At 33.7% G+C, this 23,831-nt stretch overlaps 1 protein-coding gene and 1 non-coding gene across 5 annotated transcripts in view; one reads left to right on the forward strand and one right to left on the reverse strand.

Moving 5' to 3' along the window:
• sick (sickie) overlaps positions 1 to 23,831 on the reverse strand; it is a 975,074-nt gene that overhangs the window by 652,304 nt on the left and 298,939 nt on the right. For all 4 annotated transcript variants that reach the window (XM_085808514.1, XM_085808521.1, XM_085808510.1 and 1 more), the window contains exon 4: positions 692 to 764. In XM_085808514.1, coding sequence (XP_085664640.1) covers positions 692 to 764 — 73 coding nt within the window. The remainder of the gene's footprint in view (positions 1 to 691; positions 765 to 23,831) is intronic.
• TRNAA-AGC (transfer RNA alanine (anticodon AGC)) lies at positions 13,867 to 13,939 on the forward strand. The gene has a single exon. It is a non-coding gene; the product is annotated as a tRNA-Ala (tRNA).

The raw sequence follows: 23,831 nt of genomic DNA on the forward strand, positions 1-23,831 counted from the left end.
TTTTTTTTTTGCTTGCTCAGTGTGCAATATTATCAGACACAAATAATCGCTTTTTTTTGATAAAGAAATGTTATAAGTTTAACGTTATAAAGAATTTTCTTCCTCTTTTCTCTATGCCTTCGTTGTATAACTGGAAGCACACACGACGCGTGTTGGAGAGGTCCGGAGTTCGAATCACGGCGAGGTCGATGTACATTTTCACGACTTCAGCATCAAAAATACTATCGTCTCAATAGTGGCGCCCGAACTAAAAGGTGGTGGATAAAAATTCGTCACTACCGGGATTAGGCTTTTGGGTCACCTCATGCCCTAGTCGCCCTTTGAAACAGTGAGTACGTAAGGTATTTTCTCCTTTTCTGCATGCCTTCGTGGTGTAACTGCAAGCACATCTGACACGTATTCGGGAGGTCCGGGGTTCGAATCTCGGCGACGGCGTACACATTTTTGACGTCCCCAGTAAAAACTCTAATGACTCTATAACGTTTTAAATAAATTTAGATGATCACGAAAGGACATCAGTATGCATGAAATATAACTTTAGCTTAAATGTGTCAAAAGAGGGAATGCGTCAGAAATGTGTTTAAGAAATGTGTCAAAAAAGGAATGTGTCAAAAGAGAAAAAGAAATGTGTCAAAAGAGGGAAATATTATTGAATTATGAATAAAAAAATGAAGTATATGTTTTAACTTACCTTTGGAAGTGACACCTTCAATGGAGACTCCAAGCTCCCCAATATAGGATAGACAAGAAGAGATATTTTCAACCTGAAAGGACAAGAATAAAGGGTGACTAAGATGTCTTCAAAAAAATTTTATTTCAAAATACAAAAAATAATTCAAAATTATTAAATTTGCCTCCATGCAAGACAAATCAACTACTATAGTAACTATAGAAAACGTAATTGAAACTAGAAATAAAATACTTATTAATAAAGTTTCATTATGATTATTAATGAAAAAGTAAATCCTCCTTGTCTAGAGTTGCCAGCCTTTTTATTAAGTTTCCTGTTATTCAATTAAAAATCGATTTTGATAAAAGTGCCGGTACACTTTATTCTGGGGCACCGCTGTGAAGATTTCTATCTTGCGAACAGTATAAAAGATTTGGCACCTTTATGATGGGAGATTTAATCAGTGGTCCTTCAAGGAACACAGTTTAACAATAGAATATTGAAGATTTGCGAAGTGGACAAATCCGTTAATTATTTTTAGAAGATATTTAAAATATTACAAAGATTCTGACATCAGCTATAACAACATTTTAACTCTTTATTGTTCGAACAGGTCCCATTAATGAGTTGAAATATAGATTTATCGTATCTCTCGCTGTCATGATTAAATTTTAGACAAGTTGCAAGTTAAAAAGCGCAAAAGTTATGTAATTTAAAAATTCTTAGCGAGTTTATTTCTCATTGGAAGAATCAAACAGCATCGTTAATCCAAATGTGGTTTGAATTGCAAATCTCTCTCGAAACTAAGTACTCGCTAAATTTTATCAGTAAACTATCTAAGTTACTTTGTCGATGTAGTTAAAATTTGCCATCGACTTTTAAACTATTTCCCGATGAGCTATCGAGGTCAACTTTTGCTCATATACTCTTTGTGGATAATGCATTATGGAGGAGTGTTTCAAAATACAATTTAGAATTTTTTTAATTTAATGCTGAAAAGAGCTTTCATGCATATGTTCATTTAACAAATAAACTAGAATTCTCAGACTTTTATTTTTGTCGAAGTGAGAATTCAATTAATTGAATGAGAAATATATCTCTAATGAAATTCGAGGAAATAAATTTAAATGAAATGCAGCAAAAAATAACACATGGCACGTCATATTTCCAGAATAATCCCGTTATTGTTCAATTCAACAGCAATATTGAAGGTGTGCAGCCACTTCACACAGCTTTACATGCCTTCCATTACTCAATGAGGTTGTTAATAATTTGGAAATATATCTTGATTTTTTAAAAACAATATTTTAATGTCTAAATAATCCTAGAAGGATGCTGACATCTTGTAACGGCTTTTCCTAGAGAATTCCAAACGTGGTTACATGACACTATGAGCGAGTTAAATAAAACATTATAAAATAGTTGCTTAATATTATAAAATAACTATTTTAATGAAAGATATTTCGTTTTTGAACGTTGAATAATTTTTTAGTTTTATAGGTTACTATTTCTTTAAGGGATAAACAGATAAACATGTCTTAATTTTACTTTGCTATATGTAAAACGTACTTTCCTGCTCTACTGGCTCATCTGCTAAGAAACCAGTTTTACAGGCGTAAGGACAACAACATATTGCTTTGTTATTCCTCTTCAAATATTAGATTTTTAAGCTATTTTTAAAAAAAATTATTTAATTTTTTATTAAAAAAAGAAGGAATGCTTTTTTTTCCAAGAAATTTAAGGAGTTGTCGTGGCAGAGGTATAAATAAGTAGGCAATCTACTTCTGCAAAAGTTATAGCAAAGTATAAGCAAAAGTTAGAATATATTAGTATCTGCAGATCAAGATTGAATATTGTTCCACAATAAGACATTTTCTTTTATCAACGAGGAACAAATCGCATAAGATTATTCAGAATCTGTAATTTCGTGAACAAGAATTAGCGGTAAGACTTTAGTTTAAACCAAAAGATTTGAACTTTACCAGGCTTAAGAACTATGATTCAAACAGTGAAAAAAAGGGGAGGGTAAAATCTGGAAGTTTTCTGATTTTATATTACATTTAAAGGCACGTTTTTCCAAGGTTTTGTGTTCTACCTTTATTTATTAAATATCACAATCTTCGCACTTAAATCACATAAAATTCAATTCAACAGCAATATTGCAAATTATTTAAAAAGAGCTTATCCTTAGAATTCTCGATACACAGTCTCGCGCCCTGGAGATAAAAATATTTTATTCCGTACAGTGTATTGCCACTGCTCGCTTTGAAAGTGTTGAGTTTGTTAATTAAAAATTTCTTAAAGTTTTACAAAATATGAAATAGATAGTAAAACAAATTCAAAATTCCAACTTCCAGGTGCCCATGTTCGGATGGAAAATTACGTTGCTCAAAATTTGAAGGCTCTAGGTACCGTCATCCTTTAATTCATGCAGAGTCTTCGTTATTTAATTTCTTTAAATATAATACAGGGTGATACTATTCAGTGATAACAATTTAAAAAATGATTCGCCGTTTACAGTGAAATGCCACAAAATGGCCGTTTTGAGACTAGTAGATATTCTGAGCTACCGTTCCTTTGTTCTAATAGTTTTGTGTCTGTAGTTAATATATACAATTAATTTATACAGGGAGATTCATGAAGGTGGAAACTTTTAAAAATTGTGCAAAATCCGGAGAATGACTTATTAGAATGCGGTTTACATTAAAGACTTTGAACAAAAGTGGACTTGTTTGGATAAAAGATAAATTTTAGTTCACGCAGATACCAACAGACGGAACTGCACTATCAACAACATGAATCCTTTAAAAGAAAATGTCTAACTGAGAGCTCATGATGTGAGTTAGTAGCACTGTAATTAACGTGTAAATACGACCAAATAAATGTCACATTACAAAGTATTTTATCACCCCTTCGAGCATGCCTTCGACGTACACATGCAATGCTCCCAAGTGTAAGCATGGATCTGCAGGGCGAAACTGGCAGCATGTCACATTTCCTAACAGGACATGGACCGTACAAAGCCTGTCTGCATAAGTTTGGTCTGTCCAACACAGACATCTGTGACTGTGGGAAATTGGGCAGTCGAGACCACTATTACTTTGAATGCCGCTAGACGGCGAAGTTCCATCTTTCGCGCAGCGTGGTGGAATAATATTCAAAATAACAAAGTTGCTCTATCGAAACTACATGCTATCACTGCCTACTGCACTGTAAAAACGCAGTAACCTGGAATAGCTGTCATCACAGTCATTCCCCAAATAACTAAATTACTGTTTCAGCTCCTGTAATATAAGTATTTAATTCTTTGATATATATATATATATATATATATATATATTATTTACCTATTTTACATATACAGTAAGACCCCGCTTAACGCTGTTTCGTTTAGCGCTGTTTCGGTTTAGCGCTCTTTTATTTCAACCCGGGGATTCCACGAAAGCGCTCGCAGTATACGGGGATTCCCCGAAATATTATGCAGCGATAGGTTTCAAATACATATCCGAAAGAGTGTACTTGTATTTCTTGTTTGGTGCGGTATTGTACAGACATATTTTGAAGGGGTAAATGTGGAAGATGTCGAAGAAATAATTCAAGAAGCAGCGGCTAGTCTTTCTAATGATGAGCTCAAGGAATTAACTGAACAAGAAGAAAACAAAAATGTTGACAGCAGTGATTCAGAAGAAGAGCAAAAAGAACTTTCGATGGCGTTTGTAAAAAGGAGTTTGTCTACCATAACTGAAATAATGGATCAATTCATTGAAAATGATCCGAATTTTGACAGGAGCTCAAAAGTAAGGCGTGGTGCTAGAGATGCTCTATCCGTTTATGAAGAACTTTTAAGAGAACAACGCAAAAGAAAAAGGCAAACAACATTAGATGCTTTTGTCACAAAAAGGCAGAACACCGAAAACGCGGAAGGCTAACTAAATATGACTGACTGAGAATTTTATTTGTTTTTTTTTTAAGAATATTCGTTTTGTTATTTATATTTTGTTTTTATTTTTGCAAGAAATAATAATGTGGTATTAATTTGGTCTTTAAGAAATAAATGTTTGGTTTTATTTTTATTAAAAAAACATACTTTTTAAATTTAATACCTAACCAATTTCCTAACCATCTTCCCCTAACCCCAATATTTACATGTAAAGATAGCCTCGCTTAGCGCTGTTTCGCATTGCGCTCTACTTTGATGGAACGTATCCCCCGCGTTAAGCGGGGTCTTACTGTATGTAGTTATTTAACTCTTTTGTTATAAAAATCTTTGTTCCATCGAATCAACTTCTTGACATATACAAATATTTTTACTCATCCGGTGTAATACATTGTTCATACAGTTATCTAACTTTCGTAATATAAGTGTTCATTCCAATATGGTAAATATGCCAGCCTAACACATGAAATACCAATAACAATGTTGCATAATGTCTATATATTTCTGTAGTGCAAAAATATTTCTTCCACATTGATTGTCATCACTTAAATGTATCACATTTAACCTATTTAGACACCAAATGCAATATTCATTTAATGCACTGCCAAATGCATATATGTGTATACATACAATATAATTTCACTTATATATAGTATTGATTTATGTTATAAGAGTGTTCATATGAAATACTGTGCTATTCAAAATATCTTGTAACAACAACAACAACAACAACAAAAAAAAAAAAAAAAAAAAAAAAATGTACTGAACAATAGGCCTTGTATGTTAATGTAACTGATTTCCGCAGAAATGATGTTCAATTCCGTACGGCAAAGAACTAGGACGGATTTCATCTTCGCTGTGTATAGCATGCCTTCGAGGTGCAATGGAGCACATTCGAGGGTGTCATCACTTAAATGCATGCCTTCGAGGTGCAATGAATCACTATTCGAGGGGTCCAATTTCGAGTCCTCGAGAGGGCATTGTTTATTTTTCACATCTGCTGCTTTAAAAAAAAAAAAAAAAAAAAAAAAAAAAAAAAAAAAAAAAACTGATGACTTTACTTAGACAGGCTTTGTGCCGGAACTGAAAACTGTTGTGGACAATAATTCGTCACCACTAGGAGTTGGCGATTGGGTCCCTTAACTCCCAGTCGCCTTTAAAGGGGGGTATATAAGTTATTTTCTCCCTACTTCCAATATGCCTTCGTGGTGTAACGGCAGCGTATTCGAGAGATCCAGTTTTTAGTTCCAGCTAGGCGATTGCTCATTTTTCATGACTCCTACTTTCCCCCCAAAAAACACCTAGTGACTCAATAATCTCAGTTTGAGCTACATAATCTTAGTTTTCTCATTCTGTTTTGACACTAGCAGCGCCATCAATAATTTAAGTTAAAATGTTAAAATATACTTTGTTCCAAAACATTCATGGCTGTTTTAATTTTTTAAGTACAAGCCGCACTCTGATATACCACTTTGATTATTCATCCATACATCTTTATTATATGCGGCTTAAGTGTCTGTTTCTCGCCTATAGTTTATTGGTTGCTTACGTAACTGTACTAGCCAATGGGGTGAAGTTGCCACGACATTCAAATAGTCCATATACACTGATACCATACATGCAGTTATCATTGTTTTAATTAAATTATCATGGTATTTAAGAACATTTAAATATTTTTAATTCATACAATTGTTGCTTATTATGCATTTAACTATATTTACATATGAATTACCTAGAAACTTGCAAACGTTGAGAAATTAAAGGAGACGAAACCAACTCACGAGTTGTGCGTAGTATATCTCATCAGGTAGGTTTACCCAAACTCCTATGCCCCCAAAGTATTTTACAATGAGTAATCGAATTCTTATCATAATATTCATATATAAACTTGGAACAAAATTTGCCGAAGTAAAATTTAAAATTAGGCAAAAAATGAGGTTAACATATATTTTAAACAAAACTCTACCGTTTCCCAGGGCGTTCAGACACACTCCCATGCAAAATTATTAGTATTGTATAATGTATGTAAATTTACACAGTTTGGTTTTCTGGTGTGCAAAACATGAACTATGTTATGGCTAGGAATAGAACAACATAACTTCCACTTACCAGATGAATGTGTTAACCACTTACACTAAGACGGCACGTAAGGGAGAATACGATAATTCCTTACGAATCATTATAGAAATATTAACTTACGACTATTATTTCTATATTTTAACTACTTCATTTAATTTTAAAGTATTAATACTGCGTTTATTAGCCTAAAGGGGCGGTACCCTAAGAAAGTTATTAGTCTCAAAACGGCATTTTGTGGCGTTTCACTGTAAACGGCGAAACACTTTTTAAATTGCTGCCACTAAATATTATCGCCGTGTATTATATTTAAAGAAATGAAATAATTAAGAATCTGCATGAATGTATGCATGTTTTTCGCATTGTGGAAAAATGACGGTATCTAGAGACATCAGATTTTGAATAACATAATCCTCCACCCGAACATGGGAACATGTGCAGTTGAAATTTGAATTTCAAATTTGTTTTATTAGTTTTTTCCTGTTTTGTAACACTTTAACGACTTTTTGATTAACAAACGCAACGATTTCAAAGACAGCAATGGCAACACTGAAAGGAAAAAACATTTTTATCTGCAACGCTCGAGACTGTCTATTGGAAATTCTAAGGATATGTTGTTTTTAAATATTTCGTGATACTGCTGTTGAATTGAATGTTATGTGGATTAAGTGCAAAGAACGTGATATTTAATAAATAAAGATAACACACAAAACGTTAAAAAAGCGCTCCTTTGGGCGTAATATAAAATCTGAAAGCTTTCAGGGTTTTTTTTTTTTAAATAATTTTTTTCCTGTTCCGAAGAGCACGCAATACCATCGTAGGTCTTGTTCGGTTGATCAAAACACACAGAGACGCAATAAGAACGATGCATCAATGCTTGGTTCATCACACAAAGTTATACATGTAATCAGTATTGTTTATGCTACAGTCACTCAGGCGTTTGCGATTAAATTTAGGTTAATTGATTATGGGAAAACACGTGTACAGGAGGACATTATAATTCGATAATGGGATTTCCTAAGAGAAATTGACTATAAAAAGAGAAAACGTAGCATGCGTGTGTGGTCGCTGCCGTTCCTGTGAAATCGAAGACACAGTTCCTTAGTTCATGAGCGAAAAGTCTTTGAAAGTGAAATGGCGGTAAGAGAAGTAATGATATATCTCATGAAACAAAACTGTTTTAGTAGAAATACGCTAAACTTGATTAATACTCGTTTTAATTTGAAATACAGCATTTAACTTCGTATTTTCAAAGTCGGCTATGAAATACGTTATCGTACAAAGAAATAAGATAATTACCTAAGTCGTTTAGATGGAAGGAGACCTATTTTACTTGTAGAGTCATCAGGTTAGTTTGAAGCAGGATACATGAAAAATGAGCAATGCCTTCGCAAGGACTCGAACCTAGACATCTCGAATACGAGCCGAGTTTGTTACCGTTAAACCAAGAAGGCATGCCGAAAGGAGGTAGAAAATTCCCCCCTTTTAAAGTGGCCACTGGGGATTAGGGGACCCAGTCGCTTTTGAAGCTGCAGATATGAAAAATGAGTAATGTCCTCGCTGGGATTCGAACCTAGAGCTATGAAGAAAATTTATAACTTATTCATTCATTTTGGTGTTAAAGGAATGCATAATGGCTTAACATAATGTAACAATGCGGTGTTTGGAGAACTTTGCCGCCTTACTGCTGAGCAATTTTAATCTTATTATATTCATCTCTCTCTCTCTATATATAATTTAAAAAGGATTTTGTCATATTGATGGTATAGAACGCAGAAGGTTGAATCTGGAATGTAGCACAAGAATTTTGATGGCTCAGAATGCTGAAATGCCGATGCAGAAAACTGGCAGCCGAGTACGTAAGACAAATAAAGAATGCGTAAAAAAGATAAATTATAATTTAAATTAGCAGCGTAAATTAATTTCCCATCTCTATTGCAGAAACAGCAATCCCTCTTTACCGTGCGCCATTTCGAGACGGATGCGTGACATAAGACTATTACATAATTCTGATGATGTAAATGGAACTCAAACTCAAACATCCAATAATAATTTTACAGCAGAACTCATTGGTCCAATCAAAATGCATTGAGAACCAAAACTAACTCGGTCTGAATTAGGATTTCTTTCTGAACATAACGCACTCGCTCGCTACTCTTCGGCCTTGCTGGACTCTTGTCTGCTGTTGCCTTTTTACTGTAAAGTTATCAGAAGTGTTACAATTTTGAAACAGTGTGGTACAAATAATGTGCCGAGTTCTTCGTGGTCGCAACCTGTTTATTGAAATAAAGGAAGATTTTATCTGCATCGGTTGCTAGTTTCCTGTTCGTTGTGGATTGGGCTTTTCAGCATTCTAAGCCATCAAATTTTTTCCTCTTCAACATGCCATCTATGTACTTCGTCATTAGTATTTCTGCGTTTCTACGTCCCGGTTTCCTACATAAGCACTTCTGTTTCCTACATAAGCACTTCTGTTTCCTACATAAGCACTTCTGTTTCCTACATAAGCACTTTCATTATATATATATATACGGCTTTTCTTCTTAAAGGCAGGCTATTCTTATTCAAGGTATCTGAAATAGCTATGGGTTTTAATTTTTTTAAACACTTGTAGGGAATGTACCTCTAACTATAACAAGTGGCTGCAGTTGCAGATCCTTGAACAGACGCATAAACGACTTATTGCTCTGTCTAAAGATGAAACAGAAGGGTGTAAAAGACCCTTTTGTTTAGAACTCAAAATAATTGAACAGAAGGCAATTCTTGTGCACACAAATCAGGAAGCATTTATGACGTAACTCAAAATGATAAAAATGCAAATTAAAGCTAAGCTAGCCAAAGGCTACACAGAAATAAATAACGCGCAAGTTAGCTCCAAGCTATATCGGCGTGATAAAAACGATTGGCTACGATAAATAAGACAAACTACTATAGTAGAATTGCAACTACTAATGTGGCCTTCAGTGGAGGGGACGCAGTCTAATTAAACCATCAAAAACTTCTCTTTCAATACTATCTCTTTCTACCTCGTTGATAAATTATGAAGTTCAACAAATTATGGAAAAAAATATGAACACTGTTTCAGCATTCGTAGTTGAATAGCTTTTGATTATATAAAATCTAACTTTTCAAGTGGTCACCATAAAGCACCATAAGCATAATAATGAAAAGGGTTCAAGCTACAAATTATTATTTATTAGATTTTTTAAAGTAAACACTAAATTATTCTGAGCTTTTATCCGCGAAACTCCAAAAGATAATTCAAGCAAATTAAAGGTTTCAGATTTTAACGGTCGCCCAAAGAAGTTTGTTAAGGTTTTTTACGTTCTCGCTGAGCTGGCAGTCTACCAGTGTGCTGTTACACTCAGTTTTTTTTTGACTTTTACCTCAATTATTAGGCATAATTATTTTTTTACTTAGCCCATATACAATACAACACAAAAACTGCAAAATGTTTAAAAGCAGCATAGCAATATACGTTTAGAACTCCCAGTGCAGCGTTAACTGTTGGCATGCATTTTCTGTTTTTTTTTCCCAGTCTTTTTCTCAGTTCATCATATCAATATTTACAAAACTTTACTTTTTATTATTAACGTTTTACGCGTTAACTTTGTTTATTAAATATCCCGTTCTTGGCGCTTACGCCACATATAATTCGATTCTACAGCAAACTCACAAAATATTTAAAAACAGCACATCTTTAGAATTTCTAATATACAGTCTCAGGTGTCTCAGGTGCTGGAGATAAAAATGTTTTCTTCCGTACTGTGTTGCCACTGCCCGCTTTGAAATCGTTCAGTCTGTTACTAAAAATTTGTTAAGCTTAATGAAATATGCACCCCCCCGGGGGTGAACGTAGAGAACTCCGAGAAGCTACTGGCTAGGATCTGTACCTAGGTAGTCTCGGCCACGGGGTATAATATTTATGAGCCTGGCGGTTCCCGATGATCCGTGGGGTGGGGCCTATCTCCAATCTTCACGGGTCGGGGGCGTAAATTCCCGTAACTAGGGCATCGGCAGCCAAATAGCGCCTGGGCCGTTGATCGTCCAGTCACCGCTGTCCTTGGTATTCCGTGTAAGGCCTGGAGGGAGGGGTAGCCCGTGTAGTACTGGCGGGTAGCACCATTGACGACCAGTCATAGCTCCAGGCATTCAGCCCACCCCATCATGGTCTCTAATCGCTGGGACGGAGGTCTGGGTTGACCAGTGTAGCGGGTGGCCTGCATTGTAGGTGGAGATATTTTTGAAGCTGTCGTTCCTGGTGATGTGGGCACCGAGACCTCAGTTGGTGTGTACGAACCATCTCCAAGGTGGCATTTTGCTGAGATGCCCGCCCCGTGCCTAATATCGGGGGATTGATTTGGGTAATACCAACCGCGCAGTGTCGTTAAGTTGACGGAGCGTGTATAAATCTTAGTTAGTTAGTTAATGAAATATGAAATGGGTAATAAAACAAATCGAAATTCAAAATTTGAGCTTACAGGTGCCCATGCTCGGGTGGAAGACTAGGTTATTTAAAATTGAATGGTTGTAGATACCGTTGTTTTTCACAATGCGAGAAAAATGCATATATTCAAACAGATCATCCATCATTATTTAATTTCTTTAAATAAAATACAGAACGATAATATTTGCTGGCAACAATTTGAAAAGTGATACAGTTGTTTATAGTGATTGAATGCAAAATGCTGTTTCGTGACTAATATCCCACTCGGAACGAACGTCCTTTTAGGTCTAAAAAATAAACTGAGATGTTTTTATTTGGGAGGGACTGATATCGTCCTTAAAAGCGCTTCTCCTCTTTGGAGGAAAAAAAATGTGAAAGCCTTTAGAAAATCTGAAAGCTTTTAGAAAAAAATCTGATGTGTACACCACATGACTTCCTTGTACGGAATATTAAATTATACACATTTTACCTTGCATTTAATTTAAACTTATTGGATTGAATTAAATCTACTTCGCCGACAGCGCATAAACCACAATAGAATAAATGCATTCTTTAAAATTCACTATAGTATTTGTTTACCATAGCGACACTCTAGCGCTAGATTCATTTCACAGTATTATATTCGTTCATATAACTCATAATGCACAAAATTTATATTATTTAAAGAATAGAATTATCTAATCGTTGCCACATGTTCTATTCAAATACTATAATAAAGCTAGAACGATGTATAAAAGAAATTAAGCAAACAACACAAAAAAGAAACAGTTTTTCACAGACGATTGAGTATTTCTCATTCAAGTAATTCAGTTCTCCCTTTGCGAGAAGGCAAAAATACATAAAAACTCAAAATATCTATATTAAAAATTACGAAGTAAATCTCAAACGCTTATTTCCTCGAAAAAATTCCAGAAAGGATTAAGCATGATTTAATTGGCAATAATAAATGAAGGCGTTATCTTTGTTGTTGCGAAGCTACGTTTCTCTAAATTGGCAACAAATCCACTAGTCTGCTGTTTCAAATGTAAACAAACAATGGCCGCCATCAAGAAAAGGATTAGGCTTAGCGGCACTTAAACAACTTTAAAATTGTTGGTAATTCTAAAAATATTGCATAGAGATTTACTAAAGGCATAAAAACCTTAACCGGAAGATAAAAACAACATTTATTCAATCATTTTTTAAAGCAAAAAATGTACAATTTACAAACATATAAGAGTAAAGAAACTGAGATCACTGAGCCGGGTAACAGAGTGGATATATATATAAATATATTTATATACGTTTGGTGCGGCCGATTGCAACCAAAATACGAGGTGCATATCTACATGTTATAGCAGTCCTATATACAAAATATAAACGTTCTGAGGCTACTCGCTTTTGAGTTATGCGGGATACGTACGTACATACGTTTGTACAGACGCCACGAAAAATTCTCTTCAGAATTCATTTTAAAGCAGTTTTATAATTTTTTCGGAGGAAAAGAGTATTATTATTTCCTTACGTACAGATATCACGCAAAAACATTTGCATTCGATAGCTGTGCAAATAGATATTTTCGTGAAATATGCTGCCTGAAACTTTTCGCGATTACAATACTTCCTTTTTACTTCGTACAAGGAAGTAAAAAGGTCTGAAAGATTTTATATTACGCCTAAAGACGCTTTTTTTAATGTTTTGTGCTTTAACTTTATTTGTTAAATATCATCTTCTTCGCACTTAAACCATAAAATTTATCAAACAATAATATCGCAAAATAATTTATAATGAGCATGCCTTTAGAATTTCCTACACACAATCTGGCGCTCTGAATATAAAAGTGTTTGTTTTTTAACAGTACTGTGCTGCCATTGCTCGCTTTGAAATCGTGTAGTTTATTAAGCAAATACTCATTAAAGTTTTACAAAATAGGAAATAGGTAATAAAACAAATTCCAAATTCTAAATCTGGGCTTCCAGATGCCCATATTCGAGCGGAGGACTACATTATTCAGAATTTGATGTCTCTAGGTACCATTGTTTTTCCACAGTGCCAGAAACATACATACAGATTCTTCATTAATTAATTTCTTTAAACATAATTCAGTGTGATAATATTTGGTGGCAATAATTTGAAAAGTGAAATCCCTTTTATAGTGAAACGCTACAATGTGACAAAACGAAATTAATAGCTCTTCTGGTCAAATTGCTCCTTTGGGGTAAAACAAAGAGAAAACAATGTTGTATATATTTTTACGTTACTGATGTCTTAAGCATCGTTTAATATATTTATAGAATTAGTTTAATTGTAACATACAGTTATTGTATGGAATCTATCGTTTTGTATCTCTTTATAATCTCATCCTTCGCGAAGCACTGAAAGAATTTGATCTCCGCGAATAAGGAAGGATGACTGTGCTGTTATGAATTGGCGAATGTTGAAATTTAAATTTAGAGCGTATTATCAACAAGCTGCAGTTAACTTCGAATCTAAAATGAAATTTTGTAAAGGCTGAGCTGCAGCTACGTCAATGATATTGACGACCGAACTCACGCTGAACGGTTTCGGAGAACGGATCAAACCGTTAAAAGCGGAACTGGAATTCTTGTGGAAAAAACGGCGACTTAAATTGCTTGCTTTCCTCCCGCAGTAGTGGCACACCTGCTCGGTATGATATTGACCTCATTTTCAATATGGACGTCAGACCAGTTTGAGTTTTCTATCATTTGAAACCTTTAAATGATAAGCTCCATGTCGGGGGGCGTAGCTCAGATGGTAGAGCGCTCGCTTAGCATGCGAGAGGTACCGGGATCGATACCCGGCGCCTCCAATTTTTGTTTCAATGTTTTTCAGAGACTTTTAAAGTAAGCTGGAAAAGGACATGGGTTGGCAGTGTTTACTAACACTCAGCAGTTACTCAGCAGGTTGAGTTTTGTTTAAAAATATCATCTGCACAAAGGAAAACTGTGAACACATTTTTGTTTCCTCTTATGCGGTATCATGGATGTATTACGGATTCAAAGGCAGAAACATCAAAGTTTTGTTTTTCGCGTGACAAAGCAACTAGCTTTCAAATGCCAGAACTTTAAAAACAGCCATTTTAAAAATATTTAAGAAACCGTAAGTGAATCGAAGAATATTCCTAAATGCACTTTCGAGAGCACATTGAGAAGTTCTGTGTATGTGTGGAGAGGAATTTAGTATCAAAAAGAGTGTGTGTGTGTGATTATGGCAAAGCCTCGAGGGCTATCTGCCTAAGAGGATGGATGCCTTCGGGGAGGACTTTCTAAGGGAAACTGGCTCGTATACACGTTACACATGGGAAAACCACGAAAACGCCCATGCAGCCAGCCCGTTCGCGGGATTCGAACCTCGGACCGAACTACCAGTGGTCAGCGATTTTACCGCTCGGCCGCTGGTGGGCGTATCAAAAAGAAAGCACACAGTAGAAGAAAAAGAATGTTACGATGTTACGTTTGTTTATTTCAGATCTGGATAAGATCCATGATGGATTTATTTCAGATCTGGTTTTCGGATGGAAATGCCATCCGAAAACTTTACAAGTTCATTATATGAAATTAAGGCCTTCGGGAAGTTATAATGCCCATTTTTACTTCTGATTGGATTATTTAATTCAGAAATATTTCAGCGTACATATTGCCAAAAAAAAAAAAGGGGGGGGGCGGGACAGTTCTATAGCACCCGTTTTACTGGACCGATTGTCAAAATTTAACTTAAGTTTTCCATGTCTCCAAAGTCTAATTTAGACTATATATTAGATTTATATATAGCATTATTCTAACATAGGTATTCTGACACAAAATCGGACTTTTTTCGAAATCGCATCCCGATTTTTGTCTCATATTTCGATTCTACAACTCAAATTACACCTAGATACTAAGTTTGTAATTTTTAGTGAGTAATTTATGGATAAATTTAAAAATTTATCTTGGAGCGTTTTTTTCAGTTGCGCCAAGAATAATTCACTTGGCGAAATTCTTAATTTATAGCAACCTATTTTCTTTTCCTTTTTTCATCGTACACGAGCGGAAAAAAGGTCATTGTTCATGCTTTCCAATAGTTTTAACAAAGTGCGTAAGCCACAGTTGGAGTTATTATCCTTTATAACTAATATGGCACACTTGAAAACGCGCCAAAATGTAAATTCACGTATATCTTAGGAAAATTTGAATAAAAACTCTGACTTTTTTGCAAGTATGCTTAGAAATACATCCGCTTTAAAATTATGGCAAAAATTTTATAAATTATAAATGAAATTCCTTTCAGAAATTTATAAAAATTATTTAAAAATACAATTTAAAAAATAAGTCATAAAAAAATTGGCGAATTTTATTTGGAATAAGCCTAAATTTAGAAGTATGAAAAAGAATCAAGTAAGTCTAATTAAAAAGAGATACTAATAAATATACATCAAATTCAATTAACATTGAGATGCTAAAATTTTAAGAGCTAATTTTTTTTTAACTATTCGTGCTACTTTTACAAAACTTGACAGTTCGGCATAATTTGAGTCGTAACATCGAAATGTGAAAAAAAAAAAGAAAAAAAAAACTGGCATATCATTTCAGAAAAAGTTCGATAGTACAGCGATCGGACACAAATTGTACCAAATGATCGCCAATTTGGGCGACTTGTGTCGATTTCACGGCAAACGGGCGACAAAAATTAATCGCAAAAACCATCGCCAGCTTGGCGATACCTCACCAATTCGGTGAGAAAACTATTTATCTCAATGTTAAACGGATTCGCCCCTGTAACTTTATTTTTCCGGCAAAGCTTCCCGCTCTTGAGGCCTTTCATGTTATGTTACATATAATTTCACTAAATTTAATTTAACTTTACATGTAATTTCACTACATTGTTTACATATATACAAAATTTGTAACACTACATTTATTTACATTAAATAATTTAATAAGTTTTATTTCACCTTTTAAGAAATGAATTTTTATGGTATAAAACAGTTAATATTAATTGCTTACCAAAGAAATCTTACCTTTTAGAACAAAATTCATTTATACAAAAAATAAAATTCTCATCGGGTTGTTGGCAAACAGATACAAAAGAACTATTACCAAGGTCACTGTCAAATGATCCTAAGGCACACGAATCCATTTCGATTCTGTTTGCACGGCACACACCTTTGTATGCAAATCAACCATTCTTCACAGAAGCTGTCGTCATATCTTGGGGAGACGGAGGAGAAAAAGAGGAAGATTTTTTGGGCGCTTGAGTAAATATTAGTCTTCCGCGACCCCCTTATGAGATACTGGCATAGACAGATGCCTTGGCTGTGATAAGGCATCATTTTAGAAAGTCAGCAACGGTTGGTTGTCAAAGGTGACGGAGGTTTACTTAAGGAATCCCGTGTCAGTCCCGAACCAGGATGCAGATTGATTTGCTTAGATAATGGGAATGAAGTCGTGGAGAAGATTCAAAGACCAACAACTTCAATGTATCTTTTAAAAAATGCTTGAGGGATAATATCGTAACTCTTTGTTTTGTTATCTAGAAATGAAAAATAAACACACATCTGGCATGGCCTGCTGTTAAAATAATAACATTTGAGTAAGGCTTTAGCAATCTTTTTTACCGTACTTGCTAAATTTAAACTACTTATATGGTCGAACGTAGTATGAAGAACCATATGATTATACAGAAACAAGAAAAGAGTAAATCGATTTCGTTATTTAGCAAATAAAACTTTAACTCGATATACGTAAAAAGATAAATTTTAGCAGGAACTTTGCTGTTGTTACCAATCTCACTTGTCTGACAAAGGTCAGCACAAACCCACCACAGTGGCCGTCACGAGGAGTCAAATGCTCCTTTCTTGACCACCATATAGGATACATACGAGTCTTGAGCACCATATAGGATACATACGAGTCTTGAGCACCATATAGGATACATACGAGTCTTGACCACCATATAGGATACATACGAGTCTTGACCACCATATAGGATACATACGAGTCTTGAGCACCATATAGGATACATACGAGTCTTGACCACCATATAGGATACATACGAGTCTTGACCACCATATAGGATACATACGAGTCTTGACCACCATATAGGATACATACGAGTCTTGACCACCATATAGGATACATACGAGTCTTGACCACCATATAGGATACATACGAGTCTTGACCACCATATAGGATACATACGAGTCTTGACCACCATATAGGATACATACGAGTCTTGACCACCATATAGGATACATACGAGTCTTGACCACCATATAGGATACATACGAGTCTTGACCACCATATAGGATACATACGAGTCTTGACCACCATATAGGATACATACGAGTCTTGACCACCATATAGGATACATACGAGTCTTGACCACCATATAGGTGACAGCTCAGTTCCGCCACCAATTAGAGACAGCACCCCAGGAGGACGGCTCCCACCCCTCTTCCTCTACTTCTATCGAGAGGACTTATAGTGGTACTGTAGTGTACACGTCTTCACCGCATATTTAGAGTGCTCCATGCCGCACAGACGCTATACATTTACAAACATCCATGCCTTATCCGGGATTCGAACCCGGGCTCTTCGGCACGGAAGTCAGAGTCGCTAACCACTATTCTGATCGGGCGGCAAAAGGAACTTTACACAAGCAAACCAATGTAATATTCTAATTACATAAACATTGTTAACGGTTTATTTAATTATCATTAGCCTTTTAATTAATTACCATCGTTACAGCAGTCAGAGCCACTAGCCATTATATCGGCTGGGTGGCAATTCGTTAATATGTTGTAAGAATTTACACAAACCAAGATAAAGTAAAGAACACTTTCGAATAAGATCCAATATAAAGAAACTGGATGAACTTCGTAATCAAAACTTTTCATCATAAGTCTACCCGGACGCAGTCCACTCAGTTAAGCTCCTCTTCTTTATATATATATTTTAAGCTGTTTAGAGCAAGGCTTAAAAGGAATCTGTTTTAGGTAAGATTCAGCTTAAAGACTTAAATTTTGGCTGGATTCAAACTCCCATTCTCCAGCTTCGTATAGTTACGCTGTAACAACATTCCATTTGAAGAGTCAGAAAATGTTTATCACAATTATTAATATATGATTTAGAAAGACTTTCATTCTACAGAATATTTCGCAGATGTCCACCAAACGAAAAGCTTTTAATAAGAAATTTTTAAATTAGAAACATTATTCTCACGATACGACAACGGATATTTAAGAAACTCAGAAAGAATTTACGATTTAAAGAACATTAATGAATTCTTTAAGTTAATTATCTATGTCACATCTTTACCTTGAAATAAAAAAATAATTCAAACAGCATTGCTTATTTAAAGGTATTTGACAATTTCCGAAACAAAACGAAAAAAAAAAAAAAAAAGTGAAATTAATTCCGACTCTTTACTTTACTTTTACTTTCCAACACGTTACTTCACTTTTATTTTCCGACATTTTATTTTACTTACTTTTATTTTCATAAAGGCAAGAATGCTGCTGATGCTCACAAGGAGATATGCGACATTTACGGTGTTGATTGCTTAACAGAACGCATGCGTCAGAATTGATTTAAAAAGCTTCGTTCTCGAGATTTTTCACAAGAAGATATAAGATATTTTCTCCCTTCTTTCGGCATGCTTTCTTGGTGGTGTAATTGAAAGCACACGCGACGCGTATTCGAGAGGTCCAGGGTTCGAGTCCCGGCGAAGATATTACACATTTTTTCCATTCCTGCATGAAAAATCCTAATGACTCTACACAGAGATCAACATTCTGGCCGACCTTTTGAACTTAATGATGACAAAATTAAAGTCATAACTGTAACTATGCGAGAAATTGCAAGCAGGTTAAATGTAGATATCACGCACAACAATTATAAATCATACAAGATATCTTGGCATCTTTAAAAAGCTCTATATTTGGTTTCCGCGCGAACCGAAAGAAATTCACTTAACGAAACAATATTTGAGGTACGGATTTCAAATGTAATGGAGTCGACCCTTTTTACTTCCTTGTACGAAGTAAAAAGGAAGTATTGTAATCGCGAAAAGTTTCAAGCATCATATTTCAACGCAAATACCATTTTCACCGCTATCGAATGCAATTTAACGATGTTTTTGAGTTATATCTGTACGTAAGGACAGGATAAAGGATTCTTTCCACCCAAAAAAATTGTAAAACTAATTTAAAATGAATTCTGAAGAGAATTTTTCGTGGCGTCTGTGCGTACGTACTTATGTATCTCCCATAACTCAAAAACGAGTAGCCTCAGAAAGTTCAAATTTTGTATATACGACTGCTATGACATGTAGATGAGCACCTCGTATTTTGGTTGCAATCGGCCGCACCAAAAGTATATAAATATATGTATATATATATTTACTCTGTTACCCGGCTGAGTGATCACAGTCTTTTTATTCTTATATGTTTGTAAACTGTTCATTTTTTGCTTTAAAAATTATTGAATTAGGTTGTTCTTATCTTCCAGTTAAGGGTTTTATGTTTTTAGTAAATCTGTATGCAGTAGTCTTAGAATTATCAACAATTTAAAAGTTTTTAAGTTACTTTAAGTTATTTAAGTTTATATTTTCAAAGTTATTTAAGTTTATTTTAAGCCTAATAATTTTTGCCATGTCGGCTATTGCTTGTTTACATTTGAAACAGCAGAATAGTAGATTTGTTGCCAATCTAGAGAAAGTAAGCTTCGCAATAACAAATATAACGCCTTCTTTTATTATTGAGAATTAAATCATGCTTAATTCATTCTGGAATTTATTCGAGGAAATAAGTGTTTAAGATTTACTTCATAATTTTCAATACAGACATCTTGAGTTTTAATGTATTTTTGCCTTGTCGCGAAGTGAGAACTGAATTAACTGAATCGTCTGTGAAAAAATGTTTCTTTTTTGTTGTTGTTTGCTGAATTTCTTTTATACATCGTTTTAGATTTATTATAGTATTTGAACAGAACATGTGGCAACGATTAGATAATTCTTAAGATGATATACATTTTGTGCATTCTGAGTTAAAAAATGAACGAAATATAACGCTGTTAAGTGAACCCAGGGCCAGAGTGTCGCTATGGTAAACAAATATAGTGAATTTTAAAGAGTGCATTTATTCTATTGTGGTTTATGCGCTATCGAATATAGATTTAATTCAATCCAATAAGTTGAAATGAAATGCAAGAAAAAATGGGTATAATTTAAAATTTCATACAAGGAAGTCATGTGGTGCATACATCAGATTTTTTGGAAAGAATCATCACTGGTGACGACCCTAATCGTGCAGTATCACTAATCAAAGAAGATCATGGGCCAAGCCTGATAAACTAGCAAAATCATATAAAAATTAAATTGCACCAGAAAAATATCATGCTGTCAATTTTATGCGAAGAAAAATGTGCTGTGTATTTTGAGGTGCTTCCAAGCAACGAAATGATCAACTCAGATGTTTACCGCCAACAACTTATGAAAGTGGAGGGAGCAATCAGAGAGAAAAGACCAAAACTGGCTAGCTGCAAAGGAATCGTGTTCCACCACGACAGTGCGAGGCCTCACATACCCTTAACAACACGCACGAAGTTACTGGAGTATACGCAAAATTTGTCACAATATGCATTAGTAAAAACTCACATGATAAAAGAATTTGTCTTTGGTTACAGTGAAAGAGTATTAATTTCCTTTTACGTTGGAATAAATTTAATGTTAATGTTGGAAAGAAGGACTTAGTGAGGAAGTTCTTGTACTAGAAATATCTTAGTTTTTCTATCTTGTTATTCTTAGTTTTTCTATTTTGTTTATCGCAGTTACGTCATGTAACGCTTCGACAGCATTTATCAAATTTACTTTTGTACGTCATTTTTAATAATATCGTTAATAAGCATTTTATAATACATCTAATCAATACAATTTGATATACATTTATTATTTTTCTAACAATTTCTTCTTTAATGTAATTAATAAAGATCATTCTAACGCAGTATATTACATTTCTTGGTACAGAATAGTCTTCTGCGCGCCACTTAATATTGAGTGTTTTATGTTTTACTCTAAATAATTCATAAAGAATAGCATTTATGCTTTTATGGTTCTTTTCCACAAACTGTATCATCTCAGAAAATTGTTAAAATGTTTTTCTAAATAGTTTATTCTGATAACCATTGTCTATCACGGAATTTCGTCGAAATTGCATTGAATGACATAACATTTGATAAATAAACGATGTTTTGCAATTTGGCGCAAAGCCTCCTTGAAGTGATATTAGAAATGAAAAAGTGCCTTAATAAGCAATTGTTTATATCTTATTAACGAAAGTTGATATAAATTTACCCTGCAGACTTTGCCAAAAAATTTTCATCAATGCGAAAATTATTTTTCAGATTATTTTTATTTTATTCCTTCCTGCTTTTAGGAAAAACTTATACGTTCGACTTTTGTCATAAATTTCTTACATACTGTAAAATGTAGTAAATTTTTTAAGCACTTCACGAAAATTTCCATATTTAATATAAAATAGTTATTACATTTTAGTAACAAATTTGGAGTTTGGTGCTAGGATCTTCATGGGAAATTATTCTCCATCATAAAACTTATTCACGAAAATGTTTAAACTGTTTGAATTTTATTTCTTGAAATTAAATCGAATTTAATAATTCATCATGAGAAATTGTTGGTAAAAGTTGCTTCAAGTTAAATATCAAACACAACTTTTATCATAAACATACGATTTATACCATTTTATTTAATGAACATGTTGCCATACTTATCATAAACGTTTCTTAACGATAAATTAATTCTATTTACATACACCAAGCGAAAGAAAATGAGAAAATTGTCCTACAGGAAAAAGTATTAAATAAATATAAGTAAAAAACAAAAAATTATTATTATTTTTATTATTTAATTTCCCTCCCCCAATCTTAAGCAAAGTTTTCCGGTATAAAAGGGAAAAAAAGCGAACATCAGTTTTCCTTAAGTAACTGATACGAATAATAAATAAATAAACCACAAGAAATATTTTTTCTCTGTAAACTAAGCGCTAATGAGCCGTTTACGAGAAACTGAATCTCCGATTTTATCTGATCGATATGATGTTATCCTCCGCAGACGATTAGCCGCAGCTGGGAAGAAATAAATTAAATCGCAGCGAAGAAGGCATAATTAATAATTTCTCGCTTCGAGGAAATAATTGAGAAGCATTTTAATTGAAATGCGGGGCGAGGGGTACAGATGCAAAACCGGAAATTGCAATTTCAAGCAGATAATGAAGCTCTTGGCAAATAAATTCATAAAGAAAAGATGGTTTCTGCGATTTCCATCAAAGAACTTAATTTTGATGAATACGGCAGCAAGCAAAGCCTATATTCTTAAAATATTGCATAAGACAAAACAGACAGACTTAATGTAGTCTCTTCATAAGATAAAACCTTAGTTTATTTTTTTATTGCATAAGATAAAAACGTTTTTGTTAAAAAGATAAAAGACTTAGTTTAGTCATTGCGTATGATAAAAACTTAGTTTTGTTTCTTTTACTGCATATGATAAGAGACTAAGTTTTGTTAAAAGCACAAAAGACTTAGTTTTTTTTAAAGACTTGGTTTAGTCACTGCATAAGATACAATCTTTGAGTTTGTTTCTTTTGTTGCATAAGATAAAAAGACTTCATTTTATTAAAAAGATAAAAGACTTAGTTTTATTTTTTATTTTAAGAGACTTAGTTTACTTATTGCATAAGATAAAAACGCAGTTTTGTTTCTTTTATTGTATAAAATATTTTATTTTAAAAGACGTAGTTCAGTCATTGCAAAGGAAAAAAATTCAGTTTTGTTTCTTTTATTACAGAAGATAAAAGGCTTAGTTTTTAGCTTTTATCACTATATTTAGTCACTGCATAAGACAAAGCCCTAGTTTTATTTCTTTTGTTGCGTAAGATAAAACACTTAGTTTTCATTAAAAAGATAGATTTAGTTTTTGCTAAAAAGATAAAAGAGTTAATTTTTAAGCTTAAAGTGCTTAGTTTAGTCATTGCATAACATAAAAACTCAGTTTTGTTTCATTTAATAAAGACTTAGTTTTATTAAAAGGACATAGTTATTAGTTTAAACGACTTAATTTAGTCATTGCATAAGATAAAACCTTAGTTTTGTTTCTTTTATTGCATAAGATAAAAGACATTTTTCATTTAAAAGATAAAAGACATCTTTTATTAAAAAGCTAAAAAATTAACTTTTATTAAAAAGATAAAAGACTTAGTAAAGCTTAAAAGACTTAGTTTAGACATTGCATAAGATAAAAACTTAGTTTTTTGTTGCACAAGATAAAAGGCTTAGTTTTTTAAAAAGATACAAACTTAGTTTTGTGCCTTTTGCCGAACAAGATAAAAGACTTAGTTCTATTAAAAAGATAAAAGATTTAGTTTAGTCATTGCATAAGATAAAACCTTAGTTTCGTTTCATTTTACGCCGGATTAAAGAAATTAACAGCGATTAAACGCCGGATTACAGAAAATCAGGCGTTTCTAAGTGTGATTTGGATATGATTTTATTACACTTACGAGAAACACTGCATTACAAATATCTTATATAATATTTTTTTTGGATTGTGACACAGAACGTGTTATTTTTATTTAAATTAATAAGCTATTTAAATATCCAATTCCAATTTCAGCCTTTACGATAACTTCTCCTTTTCGTTTCCTCCCC

Source organism: Stegodyphus dumicola, chromosome 1 (assembly GCF_044657685.1).
Source record: "Stegodyphus dumicola isolate Sdum_Otavi_A_Nest chromosome 1, ASM4465768v1".
NCBI classification, from domain to species: Eukaryota; Metazoa; Arthropoda; class Arachnida; order Araneae; family Eresidae; genus Stegodyphus; species Stegodyphus dumicola.